Genomic DNA, 19,809 nt, shown 5'->3' on the forward strand with positions numbered 1-19,809 from the left:
CAAATTTCCTCATACGAATAAGCAAATAGTTACCAGGAGTAGTATTTTTAAACTGCCACTTGTTAAAATATGGGAAATTTATATTACAATCTCTATCATTAATATACAGCCCACTCACAAAGTTATTAAATTTTTTAGAAAGCTCAGGAAACAAATCCTCATATCCTGCTAACCTTATGCTCTCATCTAACCAAATTTTCTGGATTGTTCACTATGAATCAGTCTTTGACATCAGCCTCATGAAATCAAGAAAACTGTCCTCCAATTACAAATACTTATAAAAAAATGACATTTAAAAACGGCCTTTAGTGAAGCCACCTGTAACACCACCACACCACCAGCATTTTAACCAACCAGAACCATAAACCAGCAGATGGCCTGAAACCATGAATTTATTAAATAACACAAGGATATGGAGCAAAAAAATGTTCAATGCCCATTTTTTTCCTAAAAGTACATTTCCTGAAAATAAAATGGATTAGGAAACTTACATGTTCAAAGAAACAACAAAATAAAATATAAAACAACTTTGCCAAGTATTAAAAGGAGTTTGTCATATCTGTAGTATTCATATCCTAGAATATGGATTCAAATTGAGAACATTAAATAATATTCTACTTAGTATACTAATCAATATTTTATTTTGCTAAATTTTGTTCTCCATGATTTGCATCGAATGCAGATGATAGAAAATAAATATAGTGACTAAGCTGGCAGGTACAGACCTCCTGCAAAGCAGGGTCCCTGGAGACAGAGGTGAAGTCTCTGATGCCAGTGTACGTGCATCAGAACCCCAAGGACCCCAGGTTCTCCAAAATGCTGTCAGGCTCCTGAACCTACCAACCTTTCATGAGAATGCACATTCCACTCTCTTCCATCAGTATCTAAAACTGCAATCACCATCCTGCCCCCCAGAACCTCTTCATTTCTCCTACCAGTGCCGCAGGCTAAGGGAATGTTCCCACCTGCCCATCTGTTCCATCTGCTTCCTACCATTCTGCGCCACCTGCGCTCCCCACCACCTCAAGGACAGTTACTGAGGATCCCTCCATGTGGCTGGTGAAATAAGACAGCCTGGGCCAGTCCTATGCTGAGGCCACTAAAAAGGGCTGAGAAGGGTGGTTCCAACACATTTAGATCCCATGTAGTAGAAAAATTTCAAAACAGAATCAGAGGATTGGGTGCAGGTATGCCAATTTGTGTTTTACCAAAGACAGACAGACTACCACCACCAGTCCATTCACAGAAGGTCACTTCACTGTAACACACTTTAAGGATGTTTTAGCACATTTAACACATAACCAAGGTCTTTAGGTTGCTAGGTTAACCGCAGAGTTAAGCACGGCCCATGCTTACACAGGCATTCTTCCCCATGTGGTATATATACATCATGGAGCAGGAGCCAGTGCAAAGCTCATTGTGGACAGCGAGGTCTATACTGGCTCTACTGTTCGTTAGGGCTCAAACACAATTGGGACCTCCTTTTTATTGGCTGGCTTGCTCCTCCTGGATCAGTCTTTTCTTGTTTCAGTTATAAGCATGCATTTCCATGATTTTATCTTCCATGCATTTATTTCCCACAGGAACATGGCAGAAAGAAGCAGCCAAAGCAGAAACCCTCAACTATTTTAGACTGCTGGATCTGCTGTCTTCCTCTCTCCCTCTTCTGTACCTTCTTATCACAACCCTTCCATCCTCCCTCCTTGTTAATCCATACTAGAAACCATTGCCAGACTTCCTAATACTATTTACTATTCCTCATCTTCCTCATATGCTACTCTCTGCTCAAAAGGTATTTGGTATGACGGAGCAGTTTATGGCAGGCCCATGCTGGATGAGTTATACAAGTCATGTATCTAAAGGCATCAAAGAGCTGTAGAAGCAAGGAGGACAAATGCATGAACATTCTGGAAGGGGAGAACCTTCCAAAGGTAAGCTGAGGACCTCCAGGTGACCCTGAGCCTCAGCTCAGCCTCTAAGTACACCACACTGTCCCCTGCAACACACACCCTACAACTCATTTATTAGAGGAAAGGGTGAGCCTTCTCAAGACTACCTCTAGAGTTTCTCACAAACAACATCTGGCTTTCAAAAATTATTAGGCATCCAGACAGAGAGCACAATGTCATCATACCACAGGAGGCCAAGGGAGACCCAAGTGACTCTCACACCAGAAATTAGCAGAGAAGGATTTTAAAATAACTGATTCACTCATACACTCAAGACAAAGAGAAGTAAAATGAACCAAGACAGATGAAAAGATGTAGACATTCAATAAAATGAACCACTTTTTAAAAAGTAAGAAGTCAATGTATGGGCTTAACAGAGAAGGCAGACAGGATTGCTGTGCCTGAAGACTGGTAAAAATAATATGCACACTGAAGGCCAGAGAGAAAAAGCAGCAAGAACAGCAGAGGGACTGACAACGGGAGAAATGTGAGACCCTGTCAAAAGGTGAGCAAGGATGTAACTAGAGTCCTAGAAAGGAAAGGGAGAGAACAGGGGACAGAAGCAAATTCTGAACATATAATGGCCAAGAACTTTCCAAAACTTATGAAAGACAGATTCAGGGAAAGAATCGGTTCAGTGAATCCTTAAAAAACTAAATACAAAAGCAAGTAAACACATACACACACACCTAGGTACATTATCTTCACAGAAACAATGAACTGGAAAGCTGACTTAAGAGAATGATGAATCCAGAAAATACAATGACACCTTTAAAGTGCCAACGTAAGACTTCTACCTACATCCAGCATAAGAGCCTCCAGAAATAAAGGTGCACTGAAAGGACGAAGAATTTGTAGCTAGAGGCTTCAGTTATAATGCAGGTCCAAATGAAGTTCTTTAGGCAGAAGGACAATGATCCCAGACAGGAAGAAAAAAAAAATGCAGGAAGGAATTCAGAGAGTAAATACAAATCAATATTGACTGCACAGAACAATACTGGTAATATTTTAGGAGCTAAAACTACAAGGAGAATGAACATACTTGATAAAAATAATGCAGAAGATGAAGATGGAGTAAATCATATTACAGTGGTTCCAGTGTAATCTAAAGTCATCATTTTTATTACAATGTAATACACCAAAAAAGGTACTATATAATTTGTAAGGTAACCATTAAATGAGCAGTGAAAGGTTAACAGAGAGGGAAAAAATGAGATGATAATGATCACTGGATGGCTCCTTGGCGCATACACAGATGCTCTTACTTTTCAGCACTTCGCAATCTGTCCCCAGACCGCTCTGGATTCTCCATCCAACAGATGTTCAGCCAAGTTTGTACATCTGACCCACTAACCCCAGAACACATCTTAGTCATCTTCAAACTCTTCCTCCACTTGCAAAGTCCTACCTATTCTTTCCCACTTATCCAAATTTCATATGTATGTTTCAAAATCTAGTTCAAGCCCCAATCACTCATGAACTGCCTCTAACACTACCTTCACACTGAGTTGCCACCACTGGAATCATATATTACACTGCCTGTCAGCAAAAAATTTTACTAGGTATTCAGTGTAACCCCCCTTGACCTAACTGTATTTTGCTCCCAAGAGAAACAGAATAAACCTTTTACTTAATAATTACACACCAGTAAACTGGGCAACATAGAAGAAATGGGTAAATTCCTACAAACATACAACCAACCAAGACTAAAGTACAAAAAAAATAAATATTTTGAACAGACTGATTTCTAGTAAGAAGATTCAATCAGTAATCAAAAACTTCCCAATAAAAGAAGTCCAAGACCAGACTGGTGTCACTGGGAAACTTCTACCAAACACTTAGAGAAAAATTAATACCAATCCCTCTGAAACTCTTCCAAACAACAGATGAAGGATGCTTCCAAACTCATTTTATGAGGCCAGCATTACCCTGAGACCAAACCACACAAGAAAAATTAATGATTAGTATCCATGATGAACAGATGCAAAAATCTTCAACAAAGTATCAGCAAACTGAATTCAACAATAAATGAAATGGATCATATGTGATGATCAAGTGGGATTTATTCCAGGGGATGCAAGGATGGCTCAACACATACAAATCAATGTGATAACCACCTTAACAAAATGAAGGGTAAAAAAAAAATCCTATGATCACTTAAATAAACATGGAAAAAACATTTTACAAAATTTAACATCTATTTATAATAAAAACTCTCAACAAAGTGGGTATAGAAGTAATGTACCTCAACATAATAAAAGCCATATATGACAAACCCACAGCTAAACATCACACTCAATGGTTAAAAGCTGAGAGCTTTCCCTCTAAGATCAGGAACAAGATAGATGTCCACTCTTGCCACTTTTATTCAACACGGTATTAGAGGGCCTACCCAGAGCAAGGTAAAGTGGCAAGGTAAAGATGTAAAAGGCATCCAAAGATGTGAGAAAGGATTACGTAACACTGTCATTATTTTCAGATAACATATAATATAAAGAAACCCTAAAGACTCTACCAAATAACTGTGAACTAATAAATGAATCTGGTAAATTGCAGGATACAAAATCAACACACAAAAATGTCTTGCATTTCTATATACTAATAATGAATTATCAGGAAGAGAGATATAGAAAATATTAACATTTACAACTGCCTCAAAAGAATAAAATACTTAGGAATAAATTTAACCAAAGAGGAGAAAGATCTGTTTGAAAAGATCTAGTTATCTTTGAAAAGTATAGGACAAGGATGAAAGAAACTGAAGAAGACACAAATAAATGGAAAGATACTCCATTTTCATGCACTGAAGAATATTGTTAAAATATCCATACTACCCAAAGCAACCTACAACAGATTCAATGCAATCTTTATCAGTATTCCAACAGCATTTTCACAGAACAATCCTAAAATTTATGTGCAGCTACAAGACCCTGAATAGCCAAAGCATCTAGAGAAAGGAGGACAAAACTGGAGGCGTCACATTCCTGATTTCGAACTATATTACAAAGATGCAGTAATCAAGACAATATGGTGCTGACAAAAACACACATACCGATCCATGTAACAGAATAGAGAGCTCAGAAATAACCACACATTTATAAGGTCAATCAACTTAGGAAAAAGGAGGCAAGAATATACAATGGGGAAAGGACAGTCTGCTCAATAAACAATGTTGGGAAAACTGGACAGCCACATGCAAAAGAACATAAACATACACAAAAACTAACTCAAAATGGATTAAAGACTTCAAAGTAATACCCGAAACCATAAAACTACAAGAAAATAGGCAGTAAGCTGCATGACACTGGCTTTACAGATGACTTTTTTTTATTTGACACCCCAAAGCAGAAGCAATAAATGCAAAATAAGCAAGCAGGACAACACCTAAGAAATGTCCACAGAGCCAAAAACAACCCATCAACAAGAAAAAAAGGCAGCCTGCTGAATAGAAGAAAACATTTGTAAATCATATTCAGGGGCCAATATGCAAAATATATAAAGAACTCATACAACTTAATAGGAAAAAGAAAAACTGATTAAACAATGGGCACAGGTTCTAAAAACTGTTTTCCAAACAAGACATATTGATGGCCAAAGGTTCATGGAAAGGTGCTCAACAACCCTAAGCATCAGGGAGATGGCAAATCAAAACCACCATCAGCTATCACCTCACACCTGTTAGAACGCTTGTTATCAAAAAGACAAAACATAGTGCTGGAGAGCATGTGGAAAAAAGGAAACACTTCTGCACTGTCGGCGAGACTACAAAGTGGTGTGACCACTATGGAAAACGGTATGGAGGTGCTTTCGGGGGGGTATGAAATGGGTGAGGAGGATTAAAAGGTACCATTTAAAAAACCAAACAAATAAGTGATCTAACGTACAGGATGGTGACCACAGTTGATAATTCTGCATTGCATATTTGAAAGTTGCTAAGAGAATAGATGTTAAAAGTTCTCATCAAAAGAAAGAATTTTAACTAAGTCATAAAAAAAATCAAACCAGCTTCTTACTTGTCAGGTAGCAATTCTGCAATGAAGTTTTCTACTGACACAGCAGTCTGCTTTTCATGGATCACTCCAGTCCGACGCAAGCTATCTATCCGTTCCTGGGCCCCCTGCATAACAACAGTGTAGGTCACAAGCCACTTCAAATTATTCAGCATTAAATACACTAACTGTTGATTCCCTAATACACATACATTTATACACAAACACATATATACTCATTCTACACATTCAAACAACATGCAAGTCTAGAGTAAAAAGTGAGAAGTCCTACCATGTTCCCCACGGCACTAAAGGTTGCAGTGCACACCCCAAACCATTCCTGTATGTGTGGCTACTTTGGCTGCTACTGTGAAATGGATTATTTTTCCATGTTCTCATAGTTGCTATGAATATAAGGAAACTATGTACGTTTAAATGTTGATCTGGCAAGGGGGCATCTTACTAAAAATCTTTTAGCTGACTCTCTCTTGAATTTTCTATGTAGGCAATCATACCAACAGTAAATATATTTTTTTTCTTTCTTCTGATTCTCTTTAGATACAGCCTTAAAACATGATCAAGTGACATTTTTTAATAACTGCGAATGTATGCATTACACCATAGCTTATTCAGTAAAATTACTACCATTTATGCAATAAAATTGAGGAGCTGGGAACACTATACAAATAACACATAATTATGAATTCAATATATATCTTATAAAAAACTAAAAGTTGGATCAATGAGGACAAGGTTGGTGTTTACTACTTTTATCTGAATCACTTCATAAACAGTAATCATGAATGATCAATGTGATGAGAATATGTTCAAAAAGCAAAATAAAACCCTTCCTAGTTCTGAATAAAACTAGCCATGAATAACATACCCATTTTTATTATATCAATTCTTATTCTAATGAAAATTTAAAAAGCTAGGACACGCTAGAGATGCCTGAATTTATTTCAGAGACAGGTGAAATAAAGAAGAGGAAGTGACAGGCGTGTAAGAACAGTTAAACCGACCTAAAACATTAGTTTATACAGATAAATAATGAGAGCAGAAATGATATTAACCACACTAAAATCAAGATGGTGTAGTTTTGGTTACTCTCCTAATGCTAGTACCTAGCACAGTGCCTAACCTAACAGGCATCCACTAAGAATTTACTACATGAAAAACCAACCAAGGGAAATTAACAGGCTTCTGCAGGCCTATATTGCTAACAGTAAGAATGTAAACGATAGATATACCACCACCAAATCTAGTAAGACTGAATGAGGAGGCAGCTATTCAATCTAAAAGAAAATGTAATAGGTATGATGAACTTAACTTTATACTGGACCATGTAAACTTGACAAAATCCTCCTCCCAAGAGGTAGTTACGGCTAATTTGTGATTATAAGTAGTTTAAATAAATATTACCTTAGGAGTGCATATGTCTTCTTCAATCTGTGAAGAAAAGATCTGTTTTCTGAAGAAAACAAGACCACAGATTCAAAAAAACATATGTACCCCATTTATCACAGCACCATTTACCATAGCCATGAAATGGAAGCAACCTAAGTGTCCATATGCAGATGAATGGATAAAGAAGATGTGGTACATATACACAATGGAATATTATTCAGCCTTAAGAAAAAAACAAATCCTACCATTTGCAACAACATGGATGGAGCTAGAGGGTATTATGCTCAGTGAAATAAGCCAAGCAGAGAAAGGCAAGTACCAAATGATTTCACTCACCTGTGGAGTATAACAACAAATTAAAAACTGAAGGAATGAAACAGCAGCAGACTCAAAAAGGGACTAATGGTTACCAAAAGGGGTGGGAGAGGGTGGGAGAAGGGGACTGAGGGGTATTATGATTAGCACACATAATACGGGGGGGCACAGGGAAGGTAGTATAGCACAGAGAAGAGAAGACAAATGGTGACTCTATAGCATCTTACTACGCTGATGCACAGTGACTGTAATGGGGTATATGGTGGGGACCTGATAATAGGGGGGGAATCTAGTAACCACAATATTGCTCATGTGAAACCTTCATAAGATGATGTATCAATGATACTTTAATAATAAAAAAAGTATATATATATAAACTTACTACTAGATGAGTGGCATGCTCAGATTCACTCTCTTTGAAGGTGATGTCTCAGCTATGCACTACCACAAAATATTCCTTGATTTTATGCTTCTGGGAAACAGAAATTGTTCATTTTGCTATCCTATAGCACAGGGCTTCAAACTTCAAAGGGTTTGCAAAATATTAACTGAAATCAACTGACACCTGTAACAGCTAGGAAAAGCTAGGAAGACAAATTCCATCCTTTTTGTCTGTGGACTGCAGAAGAAAATGAAGAGAAGGGCAGGTGGCCTCTCCTCTGCTCTGAACACAACCTTAATTACATGTGGCATCTTTTGGAGTCACAAATACAGACGCTCGGTAGGAGTCCCTACCAGTGTTTTCAGAGTGGAATTCTGACCTCCTCAGCAGTGTGGGGGGATCAAGAACTGGGTAGTTTAGAGACCACGTGGAAGGAATTACCTCAGAACTGAAGTAAGATGCAGAAAGGCCCCGAGAACTTAACACCATACTCTAAGAGCTTATACGAAGCAACCAGGTTTAGATTATCAAAATTCCATACCTCTTCATAAATTCATGTGGATGTTAACCACATCATTGTTGAATATAAGCTATACAGCTACAGTCCTATGACTGGCTTTTCAAAAAACTGACACTTAGCATAGGAGAAGTTTAGAAACTTCTTAACTTTAATTATGGCTAATTTCTTCCTTTTAAAGTTTCACATACTTGAAGTTTAGTTCAAAAAAGCTGGTCACTTCAATTCAAATAAGATCTGATGGGGAGGAAAAAAATCTGGGTTGAAATTTTAATAGTACAGGATTCTACATATTTTTCTTCTCATTAGTTTCCTGTACTGTTTTTGAAAAAAAGCATGCTGTCTCAAATACAGGCATGAATTCAGGCAGAAAAACCTCAGGAGAGAGCACGCACAGAAGTTGAGGAAGCAGAAGATGAGTTCCTTAAAAATAGCTGGGCCCACTGAGACCCTACAAAATGTCTGGGTATTCCCAGAGGTACTTATGCCCAGTTTGACTGTCTGACTGTAAAGGTACCAACAAGCCATTCGAACAGGTGGGCAGTAGCTAGAATTCTTTAAGGGAAAAACTTCTATTTCTATCCTCAGATTGATAAGGTGTTACATCGAAATCCCTAACAGATCCCACAGTGAAGATGTTTTCTTTACTGTATTGCTTACGTGAGAAAATCAATTATTAACTGTATTGCTTACTTGAGAAAATCAATTATTAAATAAGTTTACCCTGGCATTCTGAATTCTGCTGTTCAGCATTTTATACCAAGACATCTTCTTACAACTGCTGGATAACATTTTAAAGAACACAAGCATTACATGAAAAGTTCCCAACTGTGAACAAAAAGGAGTTCCCTGCTCCTGTGGAACTTAAATTCTAGGGGGAAACAAAGCATTGAAACAAGTAACAATAGCACAACAGTAAATGATACAGTATATCAGAAGGTGCTGATGGCTAGAGAAAAAAACAGAAGAGGGTAAGCCCCATCAGGAGTGCCGTGGAGGGGAGTAGATGGCAGTACCAAACGGGCAGCTGCGACACTGCGCGGCAGAGGCAGGATCCAAGGGCAGACAAGGGAGGTCAGGGAGCCAAGCAAGCAGACGTGGGAGGAAGAGTGTCCCGGAGACAAGCCCTCAGGGGAGAGCACCACGCCAGCCAAGTATAAAGAACTGTAAGGAGGCCCATGCAGCTGGCGTGGAGAGCAGGGGGCAGGACTAGGAAGTGAGGCAGTGAAGACACAGAGGCCAGACCGGCCAGGTCGTGTGGGGCTGTGGAGGCCACTGTGAGGGATCTGGGCGGTACACTGAGTGAAGCATAAGGTGCTGAAAAACCATGAACAACCCCACGCGCTACAGGGCTAGAAGCCAGATGACTCCTTGGGAGGTGACTGCAACATCCCAGCAAGACACTGTGGCGGCTCCAAGTCAGCAGCGGAAACAGTGGCCAGCAGTCAAAGGCTGGATATATTTTGAAGGTAAAGCTAACAGGATTTCTTGATGACATGCAGATGGGTGAGGAGAGATGCCAAGGGGACTCCAAGGCTTCTCACCCGAGGAAACGCAAGCATGGCGCCACCGCCGCTGAGATGGAGAAGGCTGCGAGGGAAGAGGGGCAGAGTACTAGATGTACTAAGTTTGAGACATTCAAGCAAAGGTGGTGAAAGGCCACTTTTCAATAAACCCAGTTTACATGAGAGGGAACCTGCCAGCACACAGACACCCTTTAGGGCCATGGGGCAGCACAAGGTCACTAAGGCAGGGAGTGGGGATGAAGAGGAGACATTGGAAGGCGGGGAGAAGGGGAGGAACGGGCCAAAGCAGCCAGGCAGGAGCAAGCCGTGCAGCAGGGACCCCGCAGCCCGGTGTACCCACCGGCCCAGGGAGGGGAGGCCGAGCAGCCACTGTCCCAATGAGATGAGATGTGGAACATGTCCTCTCCGGGGAATGGACAGTGAGAGCCGGAGCTGGATGCGGGCTGGAGACTATGAAGGGAAGGATTAGAGATGAAGCGTTGGCAAGTCTTGGGGAGAGTTCTGATGCCAAAGAAGCAAAAAATTAGGTGGTACGTGATGAGGGAATTAAGGTTAAAAAAACTGTTACTGTTCCTTTCGTTCATTTTTAAGCTGGGAGAGCTGCTGGTAAGCTGACAAGGTGTTAATATGATCTTGCAGGTTTGTGCGCTGATGGTCAAAGAGGGCAGATTATGGAACTTCAACACCGAGTGAGCCCCAGCGCCCAGCTCTGCTACACTGGGAACAGGGGTGGTTTTATGCAGACGTACAAGTTCTTTACTGCTAAGAGGCCAAAGGACAAAGTGTGTGACCTTCACTGGTGGTGGTGGTGTGAATTTTGGCAATTTTATAAAATTTCTCTTCAAAGTAAGTCCTTCTACCATCTGCCCCTATTAGGTAGGGATTACCTATGGACTCAACCACAAGCTCCTCTTCCCCCACAATGAATATCTAAGTCAATGTCTTCTTTGGATGAGTGGATTATTCCTGGTAGTAAGACTCGTCAATGTCTTCTTTGGATGAGTGGATTATTCCTGGTAGTAAGACCCAACAGGTCCCTATATTCTGGTGGGATCTTAGCAAACTCTGGGTATACAGGCCCTGTGCCCATAAGGTGCCAGGTAGTGCGGTCTTTAAGACAAGGGAGTTAAAAAGACAGAGAAAGAATCAAAGAAAGCAAGCTAAGAAAAGCTTTTTGGGTAAGTGCTGAGTTCCCTTACCATGTACAAGGGAAATGGGAGACTTGCACGGTCAATCTACAACCTGCTTCTAGAAACTCGGTTCTACTCTAGAAACTTCACAAAAGATGAGTCCCATAAACCATGAAGAGATACTTAAGTATTCTTAAGTGTAAAGTATTAATAGTGCCAATAATAAAAAGCTTAAGTTTCACGATTTGAGGCATGTTACAATTTCAGTAATTGACTAAAAAGCTAACATTGGTTAAGATCTCTTTTTGTGCTCTCTGCATGTTTCTTCCCCTTCCCCAATAATCAAAAACTACCTTAGGTTCCTTTAAATTAAACCCCACTCTGTCTTTATAACACTACCAAGATGTCCACTTAAAAACCAAGCTAATCAATATTTCAGTATGCAAAAACTCATTAGCTCCACACAGATCATAGGAGTATCAAAATTATGAAAAAAATCAAGTGCCAGTTACTATTACCCACTTTCAATCCAGCTGCATAGCCCACTGGCTGTGGGGCAATGTTGGACTGTCCAGCTTCTCCGACCACCACAGCTAGGCCAAAGACCTCCTGGAAGGCATCCCGGATGGCAGCAACTTTTACTTCTTTATTTGAGGTTACTACAATATCCAGTTCACCTCCAGATTCTACAAAGACCACAAGAAAGTTTCATTTCCAAATTTAAATAGTGAAATTCTCATAATTTCTACCATATGCATTTTATTATTAATTACCACTAACCTTACAAAATGATGGAAAATACAAACTATTAACTTTTTTACTGGCTGAGGAAACAGGCTGATAAGGTCTTGCCCCAGGTCGCACAGCTACTTAGTGATGTTGCCAGGCTCAGACTTAGGTCTCTCAGACTCTGCACTGCTTTTTTCCCTACACCATCTAATGTGTTCACACATTTTTACCCTCTAATCTAATTGCATCTTATTCCAACAAGTGCTTAGCCTGAACAACTAACTTATCCTGAGTTTTAACAATGAGAATTTAATGCATTACCTGAGGGAGTGTTATTTGCAAGCAGAAGGTGGTACATACCTTGCAAGGGTTCTGAGTATTGTTTGAGTGCAACATTTTTCTGCATTCTATGAAATACTGCTCTAGAATATATTAGTAGCTCCCCTAAGTACAGGGTTCTGTGGTCAAGTAAGCTCGGGAGATGCTGCACAGTGCGTTTCTTCCTTGGAAATTCACAACGCAAACTAACAAAGATCGTGAGAAATCAAACAATTAAAAATCACGTCTTTAACCCAGGACTTGCTGTTCATGGAATACTTTTTAGCATCCAAGAACAGCTCCTCAAAAGTGTTCCACAGGTATCAATTGGGGAAATGACATTATAGCAGCTACAAAAAGTTTAATGTTCTACTATATAGCTCTATTAATTTCACCAACTCTCACTTTTCTGATTAAACTTTGGATAGACACATTTACTGCATTCTTAGGTTGCAAATCAACATGTCTTTTCTCCCGTTAATAAAGGCAGACATCTATTATACACAAATTTCTAACACCAAGTAGATGCGTGTTTCCAATCCTCCAGCTATGGAGCCATCACAAATTACGTATATACTGGTTTGTGAAGTATAAGTTACAGACTTAGGATGCTTTATTTACAGCAAATGAAAATGAAGCTCACTGTCACTGATTGGAAGTGACCTGTCAAAGAGCTCTCCATACAAGCTCTGCACTGAACAAGGACTGCCAGAAAATGCTCTTTATCCAGAGAATAGTTTGAATGCAAGTCAAATTTAGAACACATCCCCATTTAAAAATTTCTTAAAAAGAGCATATACCACAAATACATAGGGTATTTGTAAGTCATACATCTATTACTGTTCCAATCCAAACATGCAAGCATACATGAAAACTGAAATGCCAATATATATAAAACTTGAAAGTTAAAAAGGCTAAGAGCAATATGAAATAAAAATACTTTAACACATTTAATATTTCAACTCATTATTTTAAAAACCTGTGTACTATTTAAAGCAATTTGACCAAATACGCCTGATTATTTTTTAAAATCTAAATCTAACCATTTTGCAATATACTGAATTCAAAGGCCTGGTTCTCAGCGCAGCGTATTTGTGACATAGCATGATGTCTATCACTGGTAAAGGAGATTCTTCAGGGAACCTGTCTGTATTGTGAAACATTTTGCCCCAGAAACAATGCTATGCTTTTTCCTAAGTATCTTGTAGAACAGTTGCAAATATTTTCCAAATATTTGGTTTTTTTATGATGGATCTCCTTTTTCCTAACCTTGGGAAATGATGTCAATCATTTTTCTGACTGACATATAATGTTCCACAGATCCCATCTCTACTAGAATTTCCTAAGTTACTAACACCTAAAAGCAGTGGGTCATACAGGAAAGAGGAAGCATATACTTTTTGCTCATTTTGTATCCATGTGGGACATATCTCCTGACCTCAGCTAAGCACTGCTCCATTAAGCTTCAGCCCAAAAGGCTTTTCAGGCTTTTTGTGATTAATGCCACCTTTAATGATGAAGGGAGAACAAATTTTAAAAATGTAGGAAGTTAATTAAACTGTGTTAAAATCCATTTCTAGCAGTTGATTTCTTGACACATCTGAAATTGTTATGGTGATTTCTAGAATATTTGTGTAAAAACATTGAAGTTTTACTTTGGGTTTTGTTAGGTGAGAATGGTCTTGCCTTTAAAGCCTGTCAGGAGGAGGTGTCAGCTTTTTCACACTCACTCTTACGACTTTTTATAGCTAACTGATTAAGATTATATGTTATACTTGCTAGTAATAGAAATTTCAATGTGTTTCTTTCTCTCCCTCTCTACCCTCCATCCCTTGGTTTATTGCCTTTTTCTTGATGTCACACAGGGTACTGATCTGAGAAAGTCTTGGTTTTGAGTCCTGCTGTTATAATTTGCTAGCTCAGTTACCTTGGGCAAATGTCTGAGCTTGTTTCTTCAGAGAAAAATATCTGCCACCTCACAGGGCTTGCTTTAATAATTAAATAAGGTAAATGCTTTCATAATCTACCACAGTACCCAGTCATACAGCAAGAGCTCCAAAAATACTAACTCCTTTCTTTCCCTCATTCAAAACGTGAACTTGTAAAGAATACATAGGACGCATTAATTATATCAACTTGATTATTATGAATATATAAAATCAATATATATGGTAGGGTCCAATTTCTAAATCCTTTGGTGGTTACAAATACAAAGAGAAATTGATCTGATTTACTTTTGATTCAATTTTCTACTTCAATGAAGCAAAATGGCTAAGTGTAAAAAAACTAAACACGGGTTCAATCTAGCTCCACCAAGGATAACCCAGGATAACAAAATCTCTGAATACAGGTTCTCATCTAAAACTTGGGGAAAATAATACCTACCTTTCAAAGTTCTTATAAGAATTAGTACCTGGCAGAGCAAGCATTTAATAAATGGTACTTCCCATTTTGAGGTCTTACCATTTGACATTTACTAGATGATAAACTACGTGACTAGATAGTCAAGATTCATGAAAGCTACTGACTTTGTACCACTGCTGAAAGTCTTTGTTCAAGTATCTGGTATACAGCTGCTTCTAAATTATTTCAACAGAATTACTAATAACTGCTCACTAAGTCTACTAAGCAATTATGTTTTTTCACATATTACATTTGTACATTAGAAATTAAATGACAGCATGTCTATGTCAACTGTCTGGAGGATTCTCAGTAATCAAAGTTCAAAGGTAGTTAAAACAAACCTAGTAAATCAGATATTATCTTCCTCTAACAATATTATCGCTGAGTTAAGCATGAACACATTTCATTAAAATAGATAACTGGACAATTGTCCAAACCAAGTATGAACAAAGCATCACTTCAAATGTCAACAGTGAGTAAAGTGAAATTCATATAAAGCAACAGTAACCATATTTACAATTAAAATCAGTAAGTATACTAATAATTCATATTGTTTTTACTCCTCCAAAATTCATTCTGTGTTTTCGAAGTTTACTGAAGTGTGCTAAGAAAAAGATGAGTTACTCATACCAAAACAAATCAGCCCACACGTCAAAAACATATGGCAGACCTCACTCTATCTTAAATACATACTGATATATGGAGCCATGCCAGGATCCAGGGTGGTAATCATGCTTTCCACCGAGTGTTTTGTTTTATCAAGCACAGATTTCACCATAGGATTTCCGGCCACACCCTGCGTAGAACAAATCGACACATAAATACCCAGTCTAAGCAAAGTACACCATGATCACCTGATAGTGAAAGAAAATTTTTTTAGGTTTCTAATGTATACCCAATGCACATGTACTTCCTGTAATTTTGTAAGATATGAGAAAAACAAGGTTACAGCAAGGTCAGATTGCTATTAAGTTTCAAAATGCTCACTCTCAATTCCTCTCACCTCATTACAGACCAACAGCAGTCTGCAGATTGCTCTCTGAGCAGCACTGGCCTGGAAAGTATGTGTACTGTATATACATATGTGTGTATGAATAGACACTAATTTCATTTCTATGTATACACATATTTTTACTTCACTTCTCTTTATTCATTTATATGAAAGACTAGGCAAAACTGTCCTTTAAGGTCCCAAATAAACACTGTAATGAGATGTCTGCATAGACCCACGTTTCCTAATAAAAAATGTAAAATATTTCTCATCTTTACTCCCCAGAACAGTTACCTATTACCTTATTATAAAATATTCTGTTATGTTCTAGTAAATTTTCTTCTTTTTCCTACTTCCTATTTTTTTCATTCCCAAATTCTCCCTTTTAAGCCAGACCTATTTCTCCGAATTCTTAAAACCACACTATTAGCCAGAAGGAATCAGGTCTGAGTATTTCCTTCTTGTGCTATACTTCTCCCATGCTGAGAGACTGAGAGAGACAGTGCCTCCTAAGGTGGCATCTGGCTAACAGGCCATGATTCCACCTCTTCTAATTGACCATTAAAACAAGGTGACTCAAAAAAAAAAAGACAAGTCATAACACATACTTAAGATTGTCAACCAATCTTATGCTGTGTGTTAGCAGAGTCACTAACAAGACCTGTACAGTTGAACTGGGCATCACAACTAGTGACTGACACACTGACACACATTCCTAACAAGAAAATAGAGTGACAGTCCCAAACTAAGAAAACCTTAAAGAAGTAGAGAGGGACATAATACAGCAATCTTAGAAAAATGTTGTCTTTCTGAAACGGGAACCTCAAGTGCTATAAATCAGTTAATGACTACCCAATTTAAAAACATGCTTAATATATATATAAGTAAATTGCAGCCAAACTCTCAGCAGAATTTGGGGGGGTGGGGGAACTTGACAGAATGATTCCAAATTTATGAAGAAAAGTAAGTGGAAAAGACTAATCAAGAAAAACTCTAAAGAGAAATCAGAATACTTATAAAATCAAACTGTGACATATCTTTAAGAAAGCATACTTGGAACTAACGTTTTTATCTTATTCATCAATGACTACTCCCCACCTCAGCCCAGAGTAGGCTTTCAATAATACTAGTATAATAAATAAACAATTATAATAATTAAATAAGTGTGGTACTATTTCAAGGACAGGCAGAGCAATGGAATACAGAGCCTAGAAACTGACATTAATGCACAACTTAGTAACTAAGATAAAGGTGATATATCAAATGGTGATATATCAAACTGGAGTATGATGTTGGAACAATATATTAAGGGGTTGGAAGAAAATTAAATTTGACTTCTACTTCATATAATAAAGTATCAGTTACATTAAATTAGTAAGTGCGAAAAAATAAAACCGTGAAGATAATAGAAATACGTTATATCAAACAGAAAAACATTCATCACATATTGTGATGGGAAAAGGTAGTTTTTATCATTAAAGAAAAAGAAACACCGATGGGAATAACTCATGAAAATGTGAAGCTTTTATGAAAAAAAAGATGATAAACTTAAAGTATAAGACAAAAATGGAGAAAACTACAACAGAGAGCATATAGTAAAATATTCTTACCACATTAAGAACTCTTACAAATTCATTAACTGAAGAAAATAAACCCAATTCAAAATGGCAACAAAGAATATATATATAAAGACTGCACAGAAAAAAATTCTAAATGGCCAGAAATCATGAAAATGAAAAAATATTCGAATTCAGTAACAAAGAAATGCAAATAAAAGCAAGATGGAGTTTTCTGCCTATCATGGAAAATACTGTATTTTGTATTAATAATCAGTGCTGGCAAGTGAAAAATGCTGTGACAGTCTATTTTGGTACAACCTTCCAAGAGAGGAATATGTATCAGCTATTTTTAAAATGTTCACTCTAATATTCATCAGGAATTAATCCTGATAAAACACAGATAAAAAGATTTGTATGTAAGAGTGCTCATCATAGTTTCATTGATAAAACTACAACTAGAGAATGCTAAAGCATATTAGCAAAATAAAATACAGGAAATAACTACACTGGCATGTAAGGCAAAGGAGCCATAATGAAAAAGAGCTTATGAAGATAACTGTATGGCTAGGTAAAGACAAACAAAAACTCAAAATAACATCCTCATGTCACTACTCCAACTGGATTTTTCCTGCAGAAGAGGTACATCTATATAGATATGCACATGCAAAAGACTGAGAGGAACTACAGAAAAGTACTAGGAATAAAATATAACATTTTGTATTTTCAAAATTCTCTCATTAGTTTTGTAATTAAAAAACTAAGCAAAGTACAAGGAATCCAGATTGGTAAAGAAGAAGTTAAAATGTCACTATTTGCAGATGACATGACATTGTACATAAAAAACCCTAAAGACTCCACTCCAAAACTACTAAAACTAATACCGGAATTCAGCAAAGTTACAGGATACAAAATTAATACACAGAAATCTGTGGCTTTCCTATACACTAACAATGAACTAATAGAAAGAGAAATCAGGAACACAATTGTATTCACAATGGCATCAAAAAGAATAAAATACCTAGGAATAAACCTAACCAAGGAAGTGAAAGACCTATATACTGAAAACTATAAGACACTCTTAAGAAAAATTAAAGAGGACACTAACAAATGGAAATTCATCCCATGCTCTTGACTAGGAAGAATTAATGTTGTCAAAATAGTCATCCTGCCCAAAGCAATATACAGATTCAATGCAATCCCTATCAAATTACCAACAGCATTCTTCAACGAACTGGAACAAATAGTGCAAAAATTCATATGGAACCACCAAAGACCCCGAATAGCCAAAGCAATCCTGAGAAGGAAGAATAAAGTGGGGGGGGATATCACTCCCCAACTCCAAGCTCTACTACAAAGCCACAATAATCAAGACAATGGTACTGACACAAGGACAGAGCCACAGACCAGTGGAACAGAATAGAGACTCCAGACATTAACCCAAACATATATGGCCAATTAATATACGATAAAGGAGCCATGGACATACAATGGGGAAATGACCGTCTCTTCAATGGCTGGTGCTGGCAAAACTGGACAGCTACATGTAAGAGAATGAAACTGGATCACTGTCCAACCCCATACACAAAAGTAAACTCCAAATGGATCAAAGACCTGAATGTAAGTCATGAAACTATAAAACTCTTAGAAAAAAACATAGGCAAAAATCTCATGGACATAAACATGAGCAACTTCATGAACCTATCTCCCGGGGCAAGGCAAACAAAAGCTAAAATGAACAAGTGGGACTATATCAAGCTGAAAAGCTTCTGTACAGCCAAGGACACCATCAATAGAACAAAAAGGTATCCTACAGTATGGGAGAACATATTCATAAATCACATATCCAATAAAGGGTTGACATCCAAAATATATTAAGAGCTCACACACCTCAACAAACAAAAAGCAAATAATCCAATTAAAAAATGGGCAGAAGAGCTGACTGAACAGACAGTTCTCCAAAGAAGAAATTCACATGGCCAACAGACAGATGAAAAGATGCTCCACATCGCTAGTTATCAGAGAAATGCAAATTAAAACCATAATGAGATATCACCTCACACCAGTAAGGATCACCACCATCCAAAAGACAAACAAAAACAAATGTTAGCGAGGTTGTGGAGAAAGGGGAACCCTCCTATACTGCTGGTGGGAATGTAAATCAGTTCAACCTTTGTGGAAAGCAGTATGGAGGTTCCTCAAAAAGCTCAAAATAGAAATACCATTTGACCCAGGAATTCCACTCCTAGGGATTTACCCTAAGAATACAGCAGCCCAGTTTGAAAAAGACAGATGCACCCCTATGTTTATCACAGCACTATTTACAATAGCCAAGATATGGAAGCAACTTAAGTGTCCATCAGTAGATGAATGGATAAAGAAGATGTGGTACATATACACAATGGAATATTATTCAGCCATAAGAAGAACACAAATCCTACGATTCACAACAACATGGATGGAGCTAGAGGACATTATGCTCAGTGAAATAAGCCAGGCAGAGAAAGACAAGTACCAAATGATTTCACTCATATGTGGAGTATAAAAACAAAGAAAAACTGAAGGAACAAAACAGCAGCAGAATCACAGAACCCAAG

General features: G+C 37.9%; 1 protein-coding gene across 7 annotated transcripts in view; it reads right to left on the reverse strand.

Moving 5' to 3' along the window:
- Positions 1-19,809, reverse strand: part of PRRC1 (proline rich coiled-coil 1) — a 91,117-nt gene that overhangs the window by 12,533 nt on the left and 58,775 nt on the right. For all 7 annotated transcript variants that reach the window (XM_073221649.1, XM_073221650.1, XM_073221648.1 and 4 more), the window contains 3 exons: positions 15,359-15,461; positions 11,738-11,901; positions 5,963-6,066 (listed from right to left, as the gene is read on the reverse strand). In XM_073221649.1, the coding sequence (XP_073077750.1) occupies positions 5,963-6,066; positions 11,738-11,901; positions 15,359-15,461 (371 nt within the window). The remainder of the gene's footprint in view (positions 1-5,962; positions 6,067-11,737; positions 11,902-15,358; positions 15,462-19,809) is intronic.

Source organism: Manis javanica, chromosome 14, assembly GCF_040802235.1.
Source record: "Manis javanica isolate MJ-LG chromosome 14, MJ_LKY, whole genome shotgun sequence".
Lineage (NCBI taxonomy): Eukaryota > Metazoa > Chordata > Mammalia > Pholidota > Manidae > Manis > Manis javanica.